This window comes from Osmerus eperlanus, chromosome 18, assembly GCF_963692335.1.
Source record: "Osmerus eperlanus chromosome 18, fOsmEpe2.1, whole genome shotgun sequence".
In the NCBI taxonomy this organism is placed as follows: domain Eukaryota; kingdom Metazoa; phylum Chordata; class Actinopteri; order Osmeriformes; family Osmeridae; genus Osmerus; species Osmerus eperlanus.
In genome coordinates this window covers 1929157-1948370 of record NC_085035.1, presented here as the reverse complement: position 1 = coordinate 1948370, position 19214 = coordinate 1929157, and the positions used below count along the sequence as shown (strand labels likewise).

Sequence of the window (19214 nt, the reverse complement as noted above, 5' to 3'; positions counted from 1 at the left end):
CTGGTAGAAGTCGGGAACATCGGCGTCAGGACCCCCCCGAGTCACGAGGACAGAAACAATCTGCCTGCCCGGCTGAACGAGGAGAATGAAATCCTCCTGAGTCATCCTCTCCTCTCCTGCCTGCGTTCCCTCCGCGCCGACATCGCTCTCCCCCCCGTCCAAGGCCCGGCGGCGTTGAAGATCCCCGATCCGTTCTGACAGCCCTTTCCTCCTCTCTCCTCCCGTCCTCGCTCCGTCGTTCTCCCCCCCCCCGCCCCCCGCCCCCCCCCCCCCCTCCCCCCCCCCCGCCCCCTCCCGGTTTCTTTTCCGCGGCGCCCCGCCCCTCGCGGTGAGGAGCGGCCTTCCCGGCGATCACCACGGGGCAGACCACCATGGGATGCCGGCAGAGCTCAGAGGAGAAGGAGGCGGCGCGGCGCTCCCGGCGCATCGACCGCCACCTGCGCTCGGAGAGCCAGCGTCAGCGGCGCGAGATCAAGCTCCTTCTCCTCGGCACCAGCAACTCGGGGAAGAGCACCATCGTCAAGCAGATGAAGATCATCCACAGCGGCGGCTTCAACCTGGACGCCTGCAAGGAGTACAAGCCCCTCATCCTCTACAACGCCATCGACTCCCTCACGCGCATCATCCGTGCCCTCGCCACCCTCAAGATCGACTTCCACGACGCCGACCGCGCCTATGACGCCGTGCAGCTGTTCGCCCTGACGGGGCCGGCCGAGAGCAAGGGGGAGATCACGGCCGAGCTGCAGGGGGTGATGAAGCGTCTGTGGGGCGACTCGGGCGTGCAGGACTGCTTCCAGCGCTCCAACGAGTACCACCTTGAGGACAACACGGCGTACTACCTGAACGACCTGGACCGCATCTCCTCCGGGGAGTTCATCCCCACCGTGGAGGACATCCTGCGCTCCAGGGACATGACCACCGGCATCGTGGAGAACAAGTTCACCTTCAAGGAGCTCACCTTCAAGATGGTGGACGTGGGGGGCCAGCGTTCCGAGCGCAAGAAGTGGATCCACTGCTTCGAGGGTGTGACGGCCATCATTTTCTGTGTGGAGCTAAGCGGCTACGACCTGAAGCTCTACGAAGATAACCAGACAGTAAGAGCGGGCCGCACCCGTAAAGGCTCACGCACACACGCTCACACACACGCTCACACGCATGCTCATGCTCACACACATACACACACACACTCACACACACACACACACATTCTCACACACACACGCTCACACACCACTCTCACACACACACACACACACACTCTCACACACACACGCTCACACACCACTCTCTCACACACACACACACACTCTCACACACACACGCTCACACACCACTCTCTCACACACACACACACACACACACACTCTCACACACACACGCTCACACACCACTCTCACACACACACACACACACACACTCTCACACACACACGCTCACACACCACTCTCTCACACACACACACACACACTCTCACACACACACGCTCACACACCACTCTCACACACACACACACACACTCTCTCACACACACGCTCACACACCACTCTCTCTCACACACACACGCTCACACACCACTCTCACACACACACACACTCTCACACACACACACACACACTCTCACACACACACGCTCACACACCACTCTCTCACACACACACACGCTCACACACCTGCTCATGCTCTCACACACTCACACACTCTCACACACTCACCAGTCTTGTTCACACAGAGTCACATGACACATTGGGCCCCCTGTGCTGCACAGCTCAGCTCCCTCCCTCTTCTCCTCACACTCTTCATTCCGCAGTAACCTTGGTTTTCCACGGCCACTTACGTGCACAAACAAGGAACTTCTGGAGAAACGTGAGGTTACCTGGTTAATTCGGTGCTAGATCTAAACCCAACACCAGCCACAGATGAAGGCCTCACCTCAGCCAATAGTGCAATCCATCCAAATACATCAAATCGGGCAATACCATTGGTATTACCATTTGATATTTAATACAATGCTTTTGTGTCACGTGAAGACCAGTGAAAAGAGGCTTTAATGTATTAAAGTGACAGTTAACGTGGTAAAAATACAAGCTTGTGCCGTCGAAGTGCATCGGAGTAGAAAGACAGTGTGCGGTTCTGAAACGTCACGCTCCCCAACACTAAACTTTTTCAGAGGAGGATTCACAGTTGTGAGAAACAGCGAGAGAAGATAACAGTGGCGCATGAGCCTGATGATATCTCTGCTGCGTCATCTCTCGTCTGAGCCTTTCCGTCTACCCCAGCCCCTCTCACCCGCAACCTCCGGCTCCAGACTATCTGCCATGAAACAGAAAATGTCACAGTTAGACTTTTCCAATTCTCCATTATTTTCTCATTTTAAGGAAGAGATACATTTTCGGCCATTTTTTTTTCTTTCGTTTCGTTTCGTTTTTATTATCAGTTTTTTAATCATTAACCGAATTATGAGAAGGTTGCGGATGTAACAAGAATAGACGCTGCTTTGAAGTTTCCAACCTTTGCCATCCAGTTCTGGTACTCTTTTGATCTCTTTACTAATTGATGTGCTACATAAATAATGGGATGTGTTCGTTTCACTGAGTTATTACATGAAATCAATTACTTTTTGCCGGTTATAAATAAACTCTGAGGAGGAAAATGCAGTTAGGTGTTAATTGAGTTCACAGGTTTGAGGTGCAAGGGTGTACCTGTGAGAATTGACAGCTTGTAAAGACACTGTTCTGCTATGGGACTTCACAGCTGGAGGAAACAAAATTATGTTTTTTTTTTTTAAGATAAGGAGAGCATAAACGAAAGAAAGACAAGGAACGGGTGATGATTAGAAGAGAGGAAATGGGGGATGGTTGGAGGAATAGGACCTTTGCCCCTCCCCCACCTGCGAGGCCTCAGACAGCAGGGTTATTAATGACGGAGGGGTGTGGTTAGAGCAGGCATGGTCGACTGACCTTCTTATCTGTGAAACGTCCGTTGAAACTGTTTACACAGTGTCTCTCTCTCTCTTAGCGTGGAGCCTGTTTTCAAGCCAACACACTAATATGGTTGAAAGGCCTTCCCATGAAGGCCTTAGGGGATTTCGGCCCTGTACAGATAACAGAAACAGACAGAAACAGAAACAGAGACAGAGGAGTATTTCTGAGGTTTCAGAAACATCCACAGTGACGGCAGAGGGCCCAGGGCAACGTTAGGTCTCTCTGTGGGTCTGAACACTTGTGTTGCTCGGAGCCCCAGGAGAGAGGAAGCAGGGAAAAGAGAGGCAGGGAGGGAAGGAGGCAGGGAAGGAGGCAGGGACAAAGGCAGGCAAGGAGGGAGGGAGGGAGGGAGGGAGGGAGGGAGGGAAGGAAGGAAGGAAGGAAGGAAGGAAGGAAGGAGGGAGGGAGGGAGGGAGGGAAGGAGGGAGGGAGGGAGGGAGGGAAGGAGGCAGGGAGGGAGGGAGGGAGGGAGGGAGGAAGGGAGGGAGGGAGGGAGGGAGGGAGGGAGGGAAGGAGGGAGGGAGGGAGGGAGGGAAGGAGGCAGGGAGGGAGGGAAGGAGGCAGGGAGGGAGGGAGGGAAGGAGGGAAGGAGGCCGGGACAAAGGCAGGCAGGGAGGTAGGGGGCAAGGAGGGAGGGAGGGAGGGAGGGAGGGAGGGAGGAAGGGAGGGAGGGAGGGACAAAGGCAGGCAGGGAGGTAGGGAAGGAGGGAAGGAGGCCGGGACAAAGGCAGGCAGGGAGGTAGGGGGCAAGGAGGGAGGGAGGGAGGCAGGCAGGCAGTTAGGAAGGCAGCGAGGCATAAAGAGTGGCAGGCGGTCATTTAGATATGAGAAGCAAAGAGGGCAGGATTCAGACGGGGGTCGAGGGAGACAGGAAGTAGGAGTGAGTCTGTAAATGCGATTGCTCAACGAGCACTCAACGAATTAGCGAGAGAGAGGGAGGGAGGGAGAGGGGGGAAAAAACTCTACCACAATTGTCAAGACAAGCAGACACCCGTAACGTCCTTTTCCGGGCGATGCTATTTGTGTTTGCCTGTGTAGATGAGCGTGTGTGTTGTATTTGCCTGTGCAGAGGAGCGTGTGAGATGTCTCGGAGCACCGACGGGACCTGATGAATCAACAGACACCAAGCTAGTTTGAAGCAGAGACACCAAACGGAGTGTCAGGAACGAAGGAGACACAAGCGTATTCCGGAATCCACGAGCGTATTCCGGAATCCACGAGCGTATTCCGGAATCCACGAGCGTATTCCGGAATCCACGAGCGTATTCCGGAATCCACGTGCCAGGAGGACTTCAGATAGATGTGGTAGACGGAGCATAAAAACCAGGACCGTGTGTCGGTTTGCAGGAGGACAGCGAGGCAGCATGCGAGGGCACTAAAACATGACCTACAGTCAATCACACTAATCTTTTAACCTCACCATAGACTGGTGTATACTCAGTGCTCAACTGTTCACTGAAAAGAGACTGTTTTCCTTTGAAGACCATTCGTCCTCTGTGGCAGTAGATTAAGCAGCTCACGTAAACCTAGCTGAATGAGGTACAATGTGATCTGTTAAAAGCACATACACGGTAATTATGTAATGCTAGCTGAGGGGTTAGCTGGGCTACTTGGGGCCTTGGAATCCCAAGGTTGTGGTAGGGGTGTGTGTGTGTGTGTGTGCGTGTGTGTGCAACGTACGATGCGTGGGGGGAACGTGTGGAGGCTAAGGATTTTAGATCTGCAATGGCTGATGGGAGCGTATGACCTTTAAGCATTGGTGACTGCTCCAGTGAAAACACAAGAAAATCTACTCTCTTTTCCACGCGCTGTACAAGTGCACAAGCCGCTACCTCTAACGCACACAGGATATTCAGAGAGGTTCTCTTGGAGGAAAAAAAAATGACTGCCGAGCATTTTTCTTTTTTTCTTTTACCCACCAACCCATCCCCTGATGCCTTTTTTTTCCCTGTCCCATCCTCGTCTTCATAATGAATCGGTTGCCACGGCTACAGTTGCCTAGCAACAGGCCAGTCTAACGCTCCTAATCCTGGGCTGTTGACAGTGAGCCGTGCCTAGGGAAGGGAGGGACACACACACGCATACGCACACACACACACACACAACAGACAGGAGCGCTGACGGAAACATAAGAGGAGCGCACAGAGGTCTGCATGTTCCACTCGTCTATGTGTGTGTGTGTGTGTGCGTGCGTGTGCGGCAGGGAATGCTGATGAACTGTAATGGCCGTGGTGTGTGTGAGGTGAGTGTGGACCATGTGAGCGTGGACCAGGTGAGCGTGGACCATGTGAGCGTGGACCAGGTGAGCGTGGACCATGTGAGCGTGGACCAGGTGAGCGTGGACCATGTGAGCGTGGACCATGTGAGCGTGGACCATGTGAGCGTGGACCAGGTGAGCGTGGACCAGGTGAGCGTGGACCATGTGAGCGTGGACCATGTGAGCGTGGACCAGGTGAGCGTGGACCATGTGAGCGTGGACCATGTGAGCGTGGACCAGGTGAGCGTGGACCAGGTGAGCGTGGACCATGTGAGCGTGGACCAGGTGAGCGTGGACCAGGTGAGCGTGGACCAGGTGAGCGTTGACCATGCAGCTGTGTGTCGGCTGCTGCAGGTGAATGGAGGACAGGAGGAGAACAGGAGGAACAACATGTGTGTGATGGATGTTCCTACGCTGAACCGCAAGGCTCACGCCCGCCTCCATCCTGTTATTACAGGATGAATACAGACGAGCCGTTCATGGAATTCAATCATTTTCTGATGCATTGAATAAAGGTTTTGTTAGTTTCGGTTCATGAAAAGAATTCATAGACGGGGTCTCGAATTTCGTTTAGTTTTCCTTTAACAGACTCGTATGTGGTACACTATAACCAACTGACTAGAGAGACATCAAGCTAAGGCCACAACCACCACAAACACAGACATTTTGAGGGGAAAGCTATAGGTACATGAGTTTACATGACTTAAAGATGTAGGAAATGTTAAAACAGATTTTCATTTCCTGTATTCTTCCCAACACTTCCTGTATTCCTCCTAACACTTCCTGTATTCATCCCAACACTTCCTGTATTCTTCCTAACAATTCCTGTTTTCATCCCAACACGTCCTGTATTCTTGTTAACCCTTCCTGTATTCTTCCTAACACTTCCTGTATTTTTCATAAAACTTCCTGTATTCTTCTCAACACTTCCTGTATTCTTCTCAACACTTCCTGTATGATACCAATGCTGATAACAAATCGAAAAGATGGCGGTTTCGATGTTCTCTTCTTTAACTCTCCCCCCTGCTCTTTTCTATCTGTGTTAGTCCCCCCTGCTGTTACCTGTTGTGACAGTGTTGACCACATCTGAGTTGACCACATCAATCTTTCAACATTTCAACAAAACAACACTCGACCTTGTCCATAGATCAAGACGTTTCCAAACATCTCCATAACTGCAGTTGACTCGGAATCAATGAGGTTACACATAAGGAGCTATGAGTCATCCTCATGTCAGCCATGCACTTCCTGTAAACAGATCAATCTCCAACCCAGACTCTGCTGTGGGGGCCACTCTCAGGGCCCTGGGATCCAGATGATAACAATATCTAGCAACCAGGAACAAAGACCAGGATCGAGGACTCCACTCAAATGTTGACACTGTAAATCACGGCTTCCTTCTCATAAAGGGAATCTGAGGTGATGTGTGATTTCTCTTGGCTACGCTTGTCTGCCGTAACAAAGTTACTTACGTAAACTTGACGTTAATGCTGTGTCTACGAGGGAAGCTGACTAAATTCAATCTACGCCAGAATTAATTGTTGTTTTGTACGCTGTCCGTTCACGTGATTGAATGTGACAGAGCCCAGACTTTCTGATTGAACGAGGAGGCAGTGAGAGCAGGGAGACACAGACACACAAGTGATGAAGAGAGAGAGAAGGAGAGAGACGAGAAAAGAGATGAGAGAGACAAGGAGAGAGGAGAGAGAGAAGAGAGACCAATGGAGAAAGAGAGGAGAGAGAAGGCGAAAGAGAAGGAGAAAGAGACAAAGAGAGAACGTGAGAACAACGGTGCGAGACGCAAGGAGAGAGAAGAGAGAGAAGAAAGAGAAGAGAGAGAAGAAAGAGAAGAGAGAGAAGAAAGAGAAGAGAGAGAAGAAAGAGAAGAAAGAGAAGAGAGAGAAGAAAGAGAAGAGAGAGAAGAAAGAGAAGAAAGAGAAGAGAGAGAAGAGAGAGAAGAAAGAGAAGAAAGAGAAGAGAGAGAAGAGGGAGAAGAAAGAGAAGAGAGAGAAGAAAGAGAAGAGAGAGAAGAGAGAGAAGAGAGAGAAGAAAGAGAAGAGAGAGAAGAGAGAGAAGAAAGAGAAGAGAGAGAAGAGAGAGAAGAAAGAGAAGAGAGAGAAGAGGGATTGCCTCAATTAAAAACCGTGGTTGTGTGCAAAGAGCCCCTTTCTCTGTGGCCATGGCGATTATCAGGCGCTGCCATTTGAATTGAAACCGAAATGACTTCAATTGTGGGGTGTTTCCTCCCTGCTGCATGCCGTATTTACTGGAAACAAAACATTAACACAGGACTGAACCTTCTCATTAATACTTAAGTTTAATTAAGGCCTGTGTCTACCCTGCTCAGGGAGGCAAGGCACTGCTGGGAGTCCAGGGAAAAGAGTGTGTGTGTGTGCATGCGTGTGTGTGTATGAGTGTGTGTGTGTGTGTGTGTATGTGTGTGAGTGTGCGTGTGTGTGCATGCGTGTGTATGTGTGTGTGTGTAGGGTTTGGGAGTGGGGTGAGGGGAGAAAGGGGAGGGGGGGGGTGCTGTCGTACTGGGTGTTCACACCTCAGGGTCCGCTCCTTCCCCCATGTGAGGGGGTACTCTGTGTGACGGAGTGGGCAAGTAAGGAGCCTGGAGCCTCCCATCGCACGACCGGCCCTCTCCCAGCATGCCTCTCCTAGCGGCGGGGATCTGGGGCGAGGGCTCGGGGAGGAGGGCCAGGAACGCAGGCTTGCTGGCTCTGACCTTCTTCACGGTGCGCTGTGAAGAAGGTCTCACCTCAGCCCCTGAGCCACTCAGCTCGATTAGAGGGAAAGCTCCCTTTTCACGCCCCTGGAAGCCCCACGGTGGAGAGGCCCTCCGGACGGCCGAGAGACCCTTCAGGAGGCTCGCGTCTTCCGACGCCGACTCGCACGGCCGACGAAGTGTGTACATTTAGAGTGTCCCGACGGGCGGTTTCACGTACCACTCAATGCGGCGTGAGGGCTTCACGCTACAGGTTTATCAGAAGGGGGGATGGTTATCCTACAGACGGGTCCTGGGGCCCTTGGCTCAAGGCGTAAAACCGTGACGATCCGAAGACAGGAGTCATGCCATGTCGGCAAAAACCTCGACTGTTTGGATGGTTAATGATGGCTTTGTTAGCTGTAGTAGAGCACTTTGCAAACTCTCTGGATGCACCCAACCACCACCCTGCTTCTGTGTTCTCTCCATCTTGCTTTTTCTCCCAGAGGGGGTCTTGTGAATTGCTCAGAGCACCATGATGTTGTGTGTAACCTTTTAAACAGCAGGCTAGTCTTCCGACTGCCGTCCTCCCTCAGTCACAAGCTACTGGATACACACCACATGCCTGGAGGCACCACACACACACACACACACACACACTCCCACACACACACACTCACACACACACTCCCACACACACACACAAACGCATTCGCTCACACATTCACACACATGCACACACACACGCAGGTACACACACTCATACATAAACACACATACATATACACACACGCACATACACACACACACATACACACACAAACACACACATACAGACACACATTCAGGCTATATATCATAGTAATTCTGGCGCAGGGAGATTTTACTGAAATATTGCCACATGCTTTTGTTGACCTAAAGAGATTACACATCTCGTAAGGGTGACCAGTCAACTCGGCAGAGCTTGACTGATGTCAGACGGTTGATCCTTTTATATTTGGTTGCACCGGCTGTCTACAATTTGCCAGTTCTCAAACCGAGATTTATTTGGCAAATCAAATTCTTTATTGTTCTTTGTTCTCAAGTGTACCCTGTTCTAACACACACGCTCACCAGAGAACCACAGTATTCTGAGGAACAGAATCCGTTTTCATGTCGCATTGACTACACGTGGAAATGTGGAATTCCAGTTTAAACCATGTGATATGAACTGCTATGATGAATCCTTTGGCTACAACTCCCCGAACTTTTGGCTTCCATTCAGGAATTTGAAAAACAACTTAGGAGGAATATACCAGTCATCCTCAGGGATAAAATACAGCTGACAAGTTTGGTGTTTTGCTGGATGAAAAAGGACCACAAGATTACACTTAAGTATAGATTCCTGACTGTATTATTTTAAACAGCGATGGCAGATATGTGAGTCTGTGCGTCAGGGAAAAATTAAAGTTGTGCTTGTATGGCCTTGGCCTCCGCTGAGAGGTCGAGAGAATATGTCATCACTGAACACATGTTTAAGTTTAGAGCTCAGCCTCTGCAGTATGTTCTGTATGTGATTAGTTCCATCTGTCCACAGAAATACACCCCCCCACACACACACACGTATATATACACATACACACACACACTCTTTGTTTCTCAAGATGGTCTCTTCAGATTTCGACAGCCCCTCTCATAGTCGCACTTGCAATGCTAACAGCAGGCATCACAGTCCCTCTTCAAGTTAGTGAGTTCAAGTAACCATTCCTTCATGTTGCGTGAAAAATAGCCCCTGCAACCCTGCAACAGTATGCTCCGAATAAGAGAGGATACAAGATGGAAAAATTTCCCTGAGCGGGACAATAAAGTTCATCGTATCGTATCGTATTGAAACATGCCCTGTTTGTGTGGGGAGTTCAAGTGCAGGCTTCTCTCTGACAGTCTCCAACCCATGTTGACACAACAGACATAATCCCACCTTTGGCGGGTCCAGGGGAGACCCATGGGATGCAGGGCGTGCCTTTATGATTCCCAACATTCGTCCTTATCTGCACTGACCTCACGTAGTTGCTGGCAACTGACATTCTTCTGCTGCTCAAAGCTTGCTGTTCCACGCCTGAATGTTTTGAGCGTGACCCTAGACCTTACTCCAATTTCATTAACTTGATTCCAGCGCAAACACCCCTATGAACAAGCCTTGACATTTCTCATTTTGTCAACAGTGTCAAATGTGTCTCGTAATCATCGTAATCTCCTCTCTTTTCTTCTTCCCCCTCCACCCCCCCCCCCTCCACCCCCCCCCTCCACCCCTCCTCACCACCCCTCCCCACCACCCCTCCACCCTCCCCTCCACCCCCCCCCCTCCACCCCTCCTCACCACCCCTCCCCACCACCCCTCCACCCTCCCCTCCACCCCCCCCCTCCACCCCTCCTCACCACCCCTCCCCACCACCCCTCCACCACTCCCCTCCACCCCTCCCCGCCTCCACAGAGTCGCATGGCAGAGAGCCTGCGTCTCTTCGACTCCATCTGCAACAACAACTGGTTCACCAACACGTCGCTCATCCTCTTCCTCAACAAAAAGGACCTGCTGGCGGAGAAGATCAAGCGCATCCCTCTGACGGTCTGCTTTGCCGACTACAAAGGCCAGAACACCTACGAGGAGGCGGCCGTTTACGTGCAGCGGCAGTTCGAGGACCTGAACCGCAACAAGGAGACCAAGGAGATCTACTCCCACTTTACCTGCGCCACCGACACCAGCAACATCCAGTTTGTGTTCGACGCCGTCACGGACGTGATCATCCAGAACAATCTCAAGTACATTGGGCTGTGCTAAGGTCAGGGACGAGGGGCACAAGGGGCACAGGGCGAGGTACGGGGCGTGGGATTTTGATGGCCGCATCAGCAGCAGTTGGCCCACCACTTGGCTGGCAAAACTAAAGGCCTATTTGCCCGACTGCCTGTCTGCCTGCTGCCCTGCCTGTCTGTCTGTCTCTTGGGACAAGTGCAGCAGAGGACTGTGAGGAGAGCCAGTGGATGAATTAGTCAGGGACGATCTCTGTGCTCGACGGTTTGGTTCTGAAATAAGAGTTGGGAGCGCTATGCTCAATGTGTGAGTTTACCCATGGTTGGCATCAATGTGTTTGCACTGAATATATGAGTATGTAGGGACACACACACACACACAAACACATGTACACACATCCCTATGTTTGCTCACACACAAAGACTTGGGATCAACTGTCAAGCACTTGTTTGACGTGGAAACACTGGAAACAAAAGACATTCACCCCACCTTCTGCTTGTCAAAACCTAGGGTCGGTCTTCATTGGCAATTCAATTATTTCTTTTTTGTCTTCTTCAGTTGATTTAATTTGTCTGATTCCATTAATGCTGCTTTTAAAGAAAAAAAAATCACAAAAAAAAAAATACAATTTAAAAAAATATACAGGAGAAAAAAAAGAAAGAAAAAAAAAAGATGATCAATACATTCTTTAGGATTTCTTCCTGTCAGGAGAAGGATGGCTGATCCACAGGGACACACACAGTCCTGGGGTGACCCTCAGGGACATGATGTCACAGGGTTTCAGTTCAAATGAGAAAAATAACTGCCACAGTCTACAGTTGAAGAGAATGGTTTTCTACACAACATACACTGCATCTCATCGGTTGGCCTGAATTGCTCTTTAAAAGGTAGTCTTGTTTTATCTCGTTTATTTCTCTTTTCTTTGTTTTTGTGTTTTAAAATGATTACGTATGTCCAACCTGCCTTTTAGAGCAGGCCTCTGATTAACCAGGCTAGTGTTACACTCAGTCCATAGTGTTCTCTTAGATCATTCCAGTTTCCAGCAAAAGAGACATCAAAAAGAGTGCCAATTCCAATGTAAATAAAAAACAAATCCCATCAATAATGTTCCATTTTTGTTTTTTTATTGACAAAAACATGCATGGTTTTGTTACTTTGGGATATTGATATATTTTTTTTTCAATTAGTTTTCTGTTAAACTGTTTTCTGTTTAACTAATATATTCCCAAAAATATATGGAAGTCAAACACTGTGTACGATTGTACATCTGTTGTCTAAGAGGAATTTATTGAAAAGAGTTATATTATAATGATGACGGTTGTGGTGATGGGGATGATGATAATGAAAAGCTCATTACAAATCCAGCATGAAAAGATTTTGTGGGTCGAGGGAGGATTAAAGGAAAATAGATTGCAAAAAATATATGAATGAGAAAAAAAACAACATTTCAGTTTCAGTACTCCTTGCTTTATCTAAGTGGAAATTGTTCTACTGTCAGTGGGTATGATGTGTAAATATACTGTACGGTACACGTTTTGTTAAAACAAATGATAAATAAAGATTGAGGTGGGATACTGTTATTGGGGTATATAGCATACAAGGGAGGTAGACGAGAGAGAGAGAGACAGATAGTTAGATAGAGCGAGAGAGAGAGAGGTGGGCAGGAGGAGGGCTATTCTCTTTCAAACGCTCACCTTTTACAGTAACAACTCCTCTAAGGGCTCCAGGTTTAACCTTACTTTACAGGATGTCCACATCAACAAAAACAAACAATTTAGAAGACTTATTAAAAAAAGAATAATAACAAAGAAATAAAATTAATTATGCAAATTCTGACTGTGGTGAGAATGTGTCATTGGAAATGTGGGTGAGAACACAGATTCCCTTGTCTGTGTGAAATGTGTGGGAGCAAATTCAGTTCCTGGACTAAGGGGAGGGGGTTTCAAAGGCACTGAAGCTGACAATGGGCTGGTGTCCTCATTTATGTTACAGTCTGTACTTCTAAGCACTCACCACGTCATAGCACTTGCACTGCACCAAATATACTTATTAGTCTGGGTAGAACGTGCAGTTTCTAAATCATCTGCCACTCTCTCTCTCTCTCTCTTCGCTTTCTGTAATCAAGATAAAAAAAATATTTAAAAAAGCTTGTTCTTTTTTTCTGACCATCCCCACACGACCAGAGCAAAAATAATGAACACAAATAAAGTATGCAATTAAATCACTCCCAAATGAATTCATGTGATGAAAGTTTCTTTGGTGCATAGCTGTGACAGGTTGGTAGAGACAGTTACGATGGCCACACATTCCACACCAATTAGAGCTCAGACCCTGCTTAACCCCGTATGACTGGTATCTGTCTGACAGCTCATTATTTATGTACTAATAGAGCAACGTTGCTCAAACTCCCATCTATCCTCGAATCTACACCAGATAATTACAGATGCTTATTTCGTTCGAAGAAAATACAGTATATAACTGCTCATTACCGCACTGTGATGTACTTTAGGTAAATTTGCGAATGTCTTGGTCTGAATTCCACATTTAGTCATTTAGCAGACGCTCTTATCCAGAGCGACCTACAGTAATTACAGGGACATTCCCCCGAGGCAAGTATGGTGAAGTGCCTTTCCCAAGGACACAACGTCAATCTGCACAGCAAGGAATCGAACCGGCAACCTTCTGATTACTAGCCCGATTCCCTAACCGCTCAGCCATTTGACTCCACTTCTGACTCATATCTAATAAGTCACTGACTAACGATGCCAAAGGAAAGGATTGCAGTCCACCCTGAGAGAGATTACCACAGCCGAATGCCAACAACAAACACCAGGCGTCACATCAGCAACTACATAACTGTCCATAACCTAGACAAGATCAAAGACTGAAAGGTAAGAGGGAGCGAGGGACCGACGGAGAGAGAGAGAGAGAGAGAGAGAGAGAGAGAGAGAGAGAGAGAGACAGAGAGAGACAGAGAGAGAGAGACAGAGAGAGAGACAGACAGAGAGAGAGAGAGACAGAGAGAGAGAGAGAGAGAGAGAGAGAGAGAGAGAGAGAGAGAGAGACAGAGAGAGAGAGAGACAGAGAGAGAGAGAGAGAGAGAGAGAGAGAGAGACAGAGAGAGAGAGAGAGAGAGAGAGAGAGAGAGAGAGAGAGAGACGAGAGAGAGAGAGAGAGAGAGAGACAGAGAGAGAGAGAGAGAGAGAGAGAGAGAGAGAGAGAGACAGAGAGAAGAGAGAGATGAGAGAGAGAGAGAGAGAGAGAGAGAGAGAGAGAGAGAGAGAGAGAGAGAGAGAGAGAGAGAGGAGAGAGAGAGAGAGAGGAGGTGGAGAAAGAGAGAGGAGAAATGTTACAGTTTTTAGTAACAGTGGGTATTTGTTTAGGCAGTAAAAATAATAAATTCCTCCATAGGGGAAGCATAGTCTTGCTGAAACTCGACCTTGTGACAGTCATGAGGAGTCAACAAACTACTTGACTTGGTGAACTAGCTGCAGCAATCAAAGGAGGTATATAGAGAAAACATACATGTAGTTTAATGGTTCTCATCCGTCTATCCAGTAAAAAGCACAAACTGACACACGCCCAGAAGTATTTGTAGTCACATTCTTAGTGAGGCAGCCATTGCACACAGCAAAAAACTACAAATCCCTTCATTTTGAGGTTTATTATTAGTCTGATTAGATCATCAGCACATTTTTCCATCGGTTAGGTCTTGCATCTCCCATTTAGCTTTTATTCCCCCCCCTCCCCCCTCCCCTAAAAAAACAAACAAAACAAAAACTCTTTGATCTTCAGTCTTATCATACACCCTTTGGGGTACTGGTTTGATGCAGGAGCGAATCAAAAGAAGGATGCGTTTTCTAAAAAAGGGAACCAATATCAAGACCGGAAAAAAAAGACAACAAAAATAAAAAAAACAAGAGGAGAGGAGAGAGAGAAGAGAGAGAGAGACACCTCACATGACCCGAACGATCAAAGGGGGATTGTTGAAACGCGTTCACACTTTAGAACAGCGTGTCAGATGTACTGAACTGGGCTGGATTTGCGGTGATTCACACTTTCGGTGCTTGATCCAGGGGCTCTGTCGAGTCCAAGAGTGGATATTCAAGAGATATAGACCTTTTGAATAGAAGCTGACATCCCAGCACAACTGGGATGTCCTCCTGTCATAAAGCGTCAAGCCACCGTATAATAATAATAATAATATATTTTATTTAAAGGCGCCTTTCTCGGCACTCAAGGACACCGTACCGGGGGTACATAAGACATTAAAAGCAGACAAATCACGGAGCTGCCCTACATACTGCAGGCCCAACTGGGTTTTGGAAAAGGAGAGGATTAATGTGTGGGGATTGGGAGAGGAGGAAGGGAATTAATCAGGCCTCATAGTGCCCTGTTGTGGTCCATCAAGTATTGATCAGTGATGAGACAGAATCACACCTGAGGGATGAAGGAGATATTAGTGCATCTCAGACACATTAGGGTTATAGGACCATTAGCAGGTATTAGTCGGTCTAGACAAAACCTTGCCACACTGTAACCCAGGCTTTAGGATCGGCCTAGAACTGGGTGATTTATTTTACTGTTATCTTACATTTCTTATTTCTTATGCCAGTATGGTCATGAACACCAGCATAACATCACACTGTTTATATTGTCTTGGAAACAGTATCCATGGTTGAGTCTGGGGGGATCAGGGGGGCCAGTGCCCCTGTCCCCCACAAGGGGGCCCAAGCTTGTTGTTGTAAATGTAAAGTCTGAATAATTATAAACATGGCATTTTGCCTGTTAATCAAGAAGACTATGACAACAATAGTGTTTAATGTAACTGGACCCGCTAACAATACAACTGGCCCCAGCTTGTCCCCCCCCCCAGACCATGAACATTCCCTAGTCTGTTCATGGTGCGAGACGATGATTACTGAAAATGTGTAGAGGACTAGCTTGCCTGGCATGACACAGCAATCTGCATGGCTAAAGCAGTTGTCGGATCTCTACTGCCGTCCCGTGGGAGTAACCGGAACTTTCGGTGTTACCGTAATAACTGCCTCAGCCGGCGTTCACACCTGTTTGAGAGATCTGGTAGGAACGAAGAAATGTATTTCGGTACATTCACTCAGAACAGAATTAATAGCTTTGAGCTTACTTTAGCTCCCAATGCAACGTTTAAGGCTAGAGGCGCAGACGCATCTACGAGTTGGGTCTAGACGGAGGCTGGTCCACTGAATCTTTGTTTTAATAATCAACTAGAGAGGGTACAATTTCTGTGGAAATTGTAGGGTGTGCTTGCTTGCGTCGGTTGCACAGGGGTCCGTTTTTGAATGACATTTTTACAACTGATATTTCTGTATATTTTATATAAAAATGAATTAATAGCTTTGAGCTTACTTGAGCTCCCAATGCAACATTTAAGGCTAGAGGCGCAGACGCATCTACGAGTTGGGTCTAGACGGAGGCTGGTCCACTGAGTCTTTGTTTTAATAATCAACTAGAGAGGGTACAATTTCTGGGGAAATTGTAGGGTGTGCTTGCTTGCGTCGGTTGGACAGGGGTCCGTTTTTTAATGACATTTTTACAACTGATATTTCTTTATTTTATATAAAAATGCATACTTATTATTTATAAAGATTACATAGATTTAAAAGCATTTTTTTTTGCTGCTCATTTACAACTGAAAATACGAGTGAAGTGTAGAATGAAATGGATGTCTTCTCATTTCCCCTGCAAGAGGCAGCCTCATCGTTGAATCAAAACGAATAAATTTGGCAGACCAGTGTACAAATTGACCTAATCTCTATGACTTAAACGTCCTTTTAAGTTTTTCCCTTCTCGTGATATTTTCATGCATTTAGCCTACTCATTGCATTCATTCATTAATAAAGAACCCCCTTTGAAGATTATTCTACGACGTTACCCGGCAGTAGAAGATGGAATCGCGATTCAAACAGTACCATCTGCTAACTGAAAATATGCCCCCCAAAACTTAAATAAGCTTGACATTTAGTGGAAAATCGCTCATTCATAAAAAGCTCACTGGTAGCGATCATTGTAAGGTAACAACGCAAAATGCGATATAGCCCTGTGTGGAGAAGCTGCCCCGGTAAATTCTACTACTACAGTACGGTACAGTACTAGACTACTGCTGTGTTCGTCTCGGTAGCGATTGCGTTGGTTGAATTCGATTAAACGTTCCATTGTACGGTTTAGGCTGAAATTAATTATTTTCATGAACAGATTGACAACGTTTAGGCTGTGGCAATGAAGTTCAGGTTAGTAGTTAGATAGACTTTTGATTTAAGTAAGGGGAGTGCCTAACATGTTCTGTCTCCGTTTGACTTCCTAAACAGCTGTGTATGTTAGATGTTTTTGTCTGTCTCGCGTAGGCTACAGCGTTGCAGTGATACACTGGATTGAAACCACAGGTAATGATAATTTCACCCACAAATCGTTTACTTGTAATCTAATGTCATAATAAATCCTACAACGAAAATGTATATGTGAGGAATGTTTATTTTAATGATTGAAAACAGATACATCATAGACCACTGTAGTATGTGTTGCCCGGGCAACAGAGGCTAATGTCATGATGCTAATATTTCAGTGAAATAGTAGACTACCGTTTCCGAAAGTAGATGTGGGCTTACTTCCTTAATAATATCAGCTAATATTGTACATTACACATCACAATTGTGTGTCATATCACAAAGTAAAATGAGTAAATAGTTATCTCCCTGGCCTCTTTGCTTGTGGCGTTCCTGCAGCTGCCTTGCAGTAAAGCTATAGTTAGCCTAGCTATCCCCCAAGTTAACAGATGCGAAACGAATGTTCTGCTACAGGTAGTCACGCGTTTTTTCGTGATGTTAGTGACGTAGTGACGTTAGTAACGTCAGTGACTGTGGCTAGCAAATTAGCCACCGTTAGCTTCACTTTTCGCCACAAAAACTTAACTTAAGCCCAAACCATGCAACCGAACGTAAATTCCAATAGAAGCAACGCAACCGCTACCAAGACGAACCTTTTGACACCGCCGTTGTGTATGTAGGCCAAATATTGACTGAGTTTTAGGGGGGCGAAAATAAATAATAACTAGAAAAGGCTGTTCCTGCGAAACAGCAGTGAGAATGCTGAAAACCTGAATGGGGATAGCTGACCATGCTAAAAAAAGCTGAAAATAGTGAAAATTTAGTAGAAAGTTATAAGCTGAAGCTTCAAAGCAACCGAAAGGTATTTTTGAAAGGGGCTGGAGCAGCATTCCAACAATGATTTGAAAGGATTTACCATTACTTTTAAAGGGAGAATAATTTTGAACAAAAACCTTTATATTTTAAAAAGTATAAAAGTGAGAAATTAGAAAATACCCGCAAGCTGAAATGAATTTCAAAAATGTGTGAGTGACACAAAAGAGGCAGTGTGGAAGCTGAACTGCATCATCTGCATCATCTTAACAAAGCTAAGAGCTAAAATAGCCTACAATGCGGGAGAAGCTGAAAGCTGAACTGTTAAACAGAAGAAGTAGGCTAGCTAGTCAAAACAAGAATATTATCGTTTTAACAGCTGAAATTATAGTTGGGATAGTAATAGCAGTAGCAGATGTAGCCTACCATTGAGTGCGTTTACTCGGCTTTCTTAGTAGGATTCAATGTGTTGATGGAATGAAACATACAGCAGTAGAGCCGATACAGGAAGACACGGCGACACTTTGTTGCAGAAGGATGATGGTGCAAGTTTTGTCCGTGGAGCATACAACGATTAATAAAAAAGAATCATGTAGACGCGTTTATTGAGTAATCGCATAACTAATTACACATGTAAACGGAGTAATCGTATTATTGGCATAAATCGACAATTGCTAGTAATCGTGTTTCTCATGGTCAAGTAAACGTACCAATCACCTGTGTGAGAGACTGAGTGGTGTGTCTGTCGTTACGGTGATGGTGCAGCTATGATTGCTAACGCGCTGAGGGCATAGAATAAGAGAAATGTAGCTAGAATCCACACCTCAAACAAGATAACCTAGACGCACAACTGTACGTCCAATCCAAAATATAAGGATATTTTCCGAGACCCAAGACTCTGCCGAAACCAGAGATATTCTTTATATGTCTGTGCAGTCAGAAATACGACTCTACCTGCAGTTTCAAAAACGTGTTCCTTTTGCTTTCCTGGTGCTTGTTTGTTTGGTTGCCACGGTGATGGCGCAGCTGTGATAGCTAACGAGCTAGGCAGAGAGAAAAACGAACATTTACCTAGCATCCACACCTCAAACAAGTTGACCTAGACGCAAAACTATACGTCCAATCCAAAATATAAGGATATTTTCCGAGACCCAAGACTCTGCCGAAACCAGAGATGTCCTTTATATGTCTGTGCGGTCAGAAATACGACTCTATCGGCAGTTTCAAAATCTTGTTCCTTCTTGCTTTCTCTGACTGATTTTACTCACCTCTCCATTGAAGTTAGTGAGAGAATTTGAAAGGCTGC

At 46.9% G+C, this 19214-nt stretch overlaps 1 protein-coding gene across 1 annotated transcript; it reads left to right on the top strand.

Annotated features, from left to right (window-relative positions):
- The first annotated feature begins 269 nt into the window (after nt 1–269).
- gnaz (guanine nucleotide binding protein (G protein), alpha z polypeptide) lies at nt 270–12209 on the top strand. The gene is made up of 2 exons (XM_062484007.1): nt 270–1094; nt 10419–12209. The coding sequence occupies exons 1-2, from the start codon at nt 372–374 to the stop codon at nt 10761–10763; spliced, it is 1068 nt and encodes a 355-aa protein (XP_062339991.1). The 5' UTR covers nt 270–371; the 3' UTR covers nt 10764–12209.
- The last annotated feature ends 7005 nt before the right edge of the window (nt 12210–19214 follow it).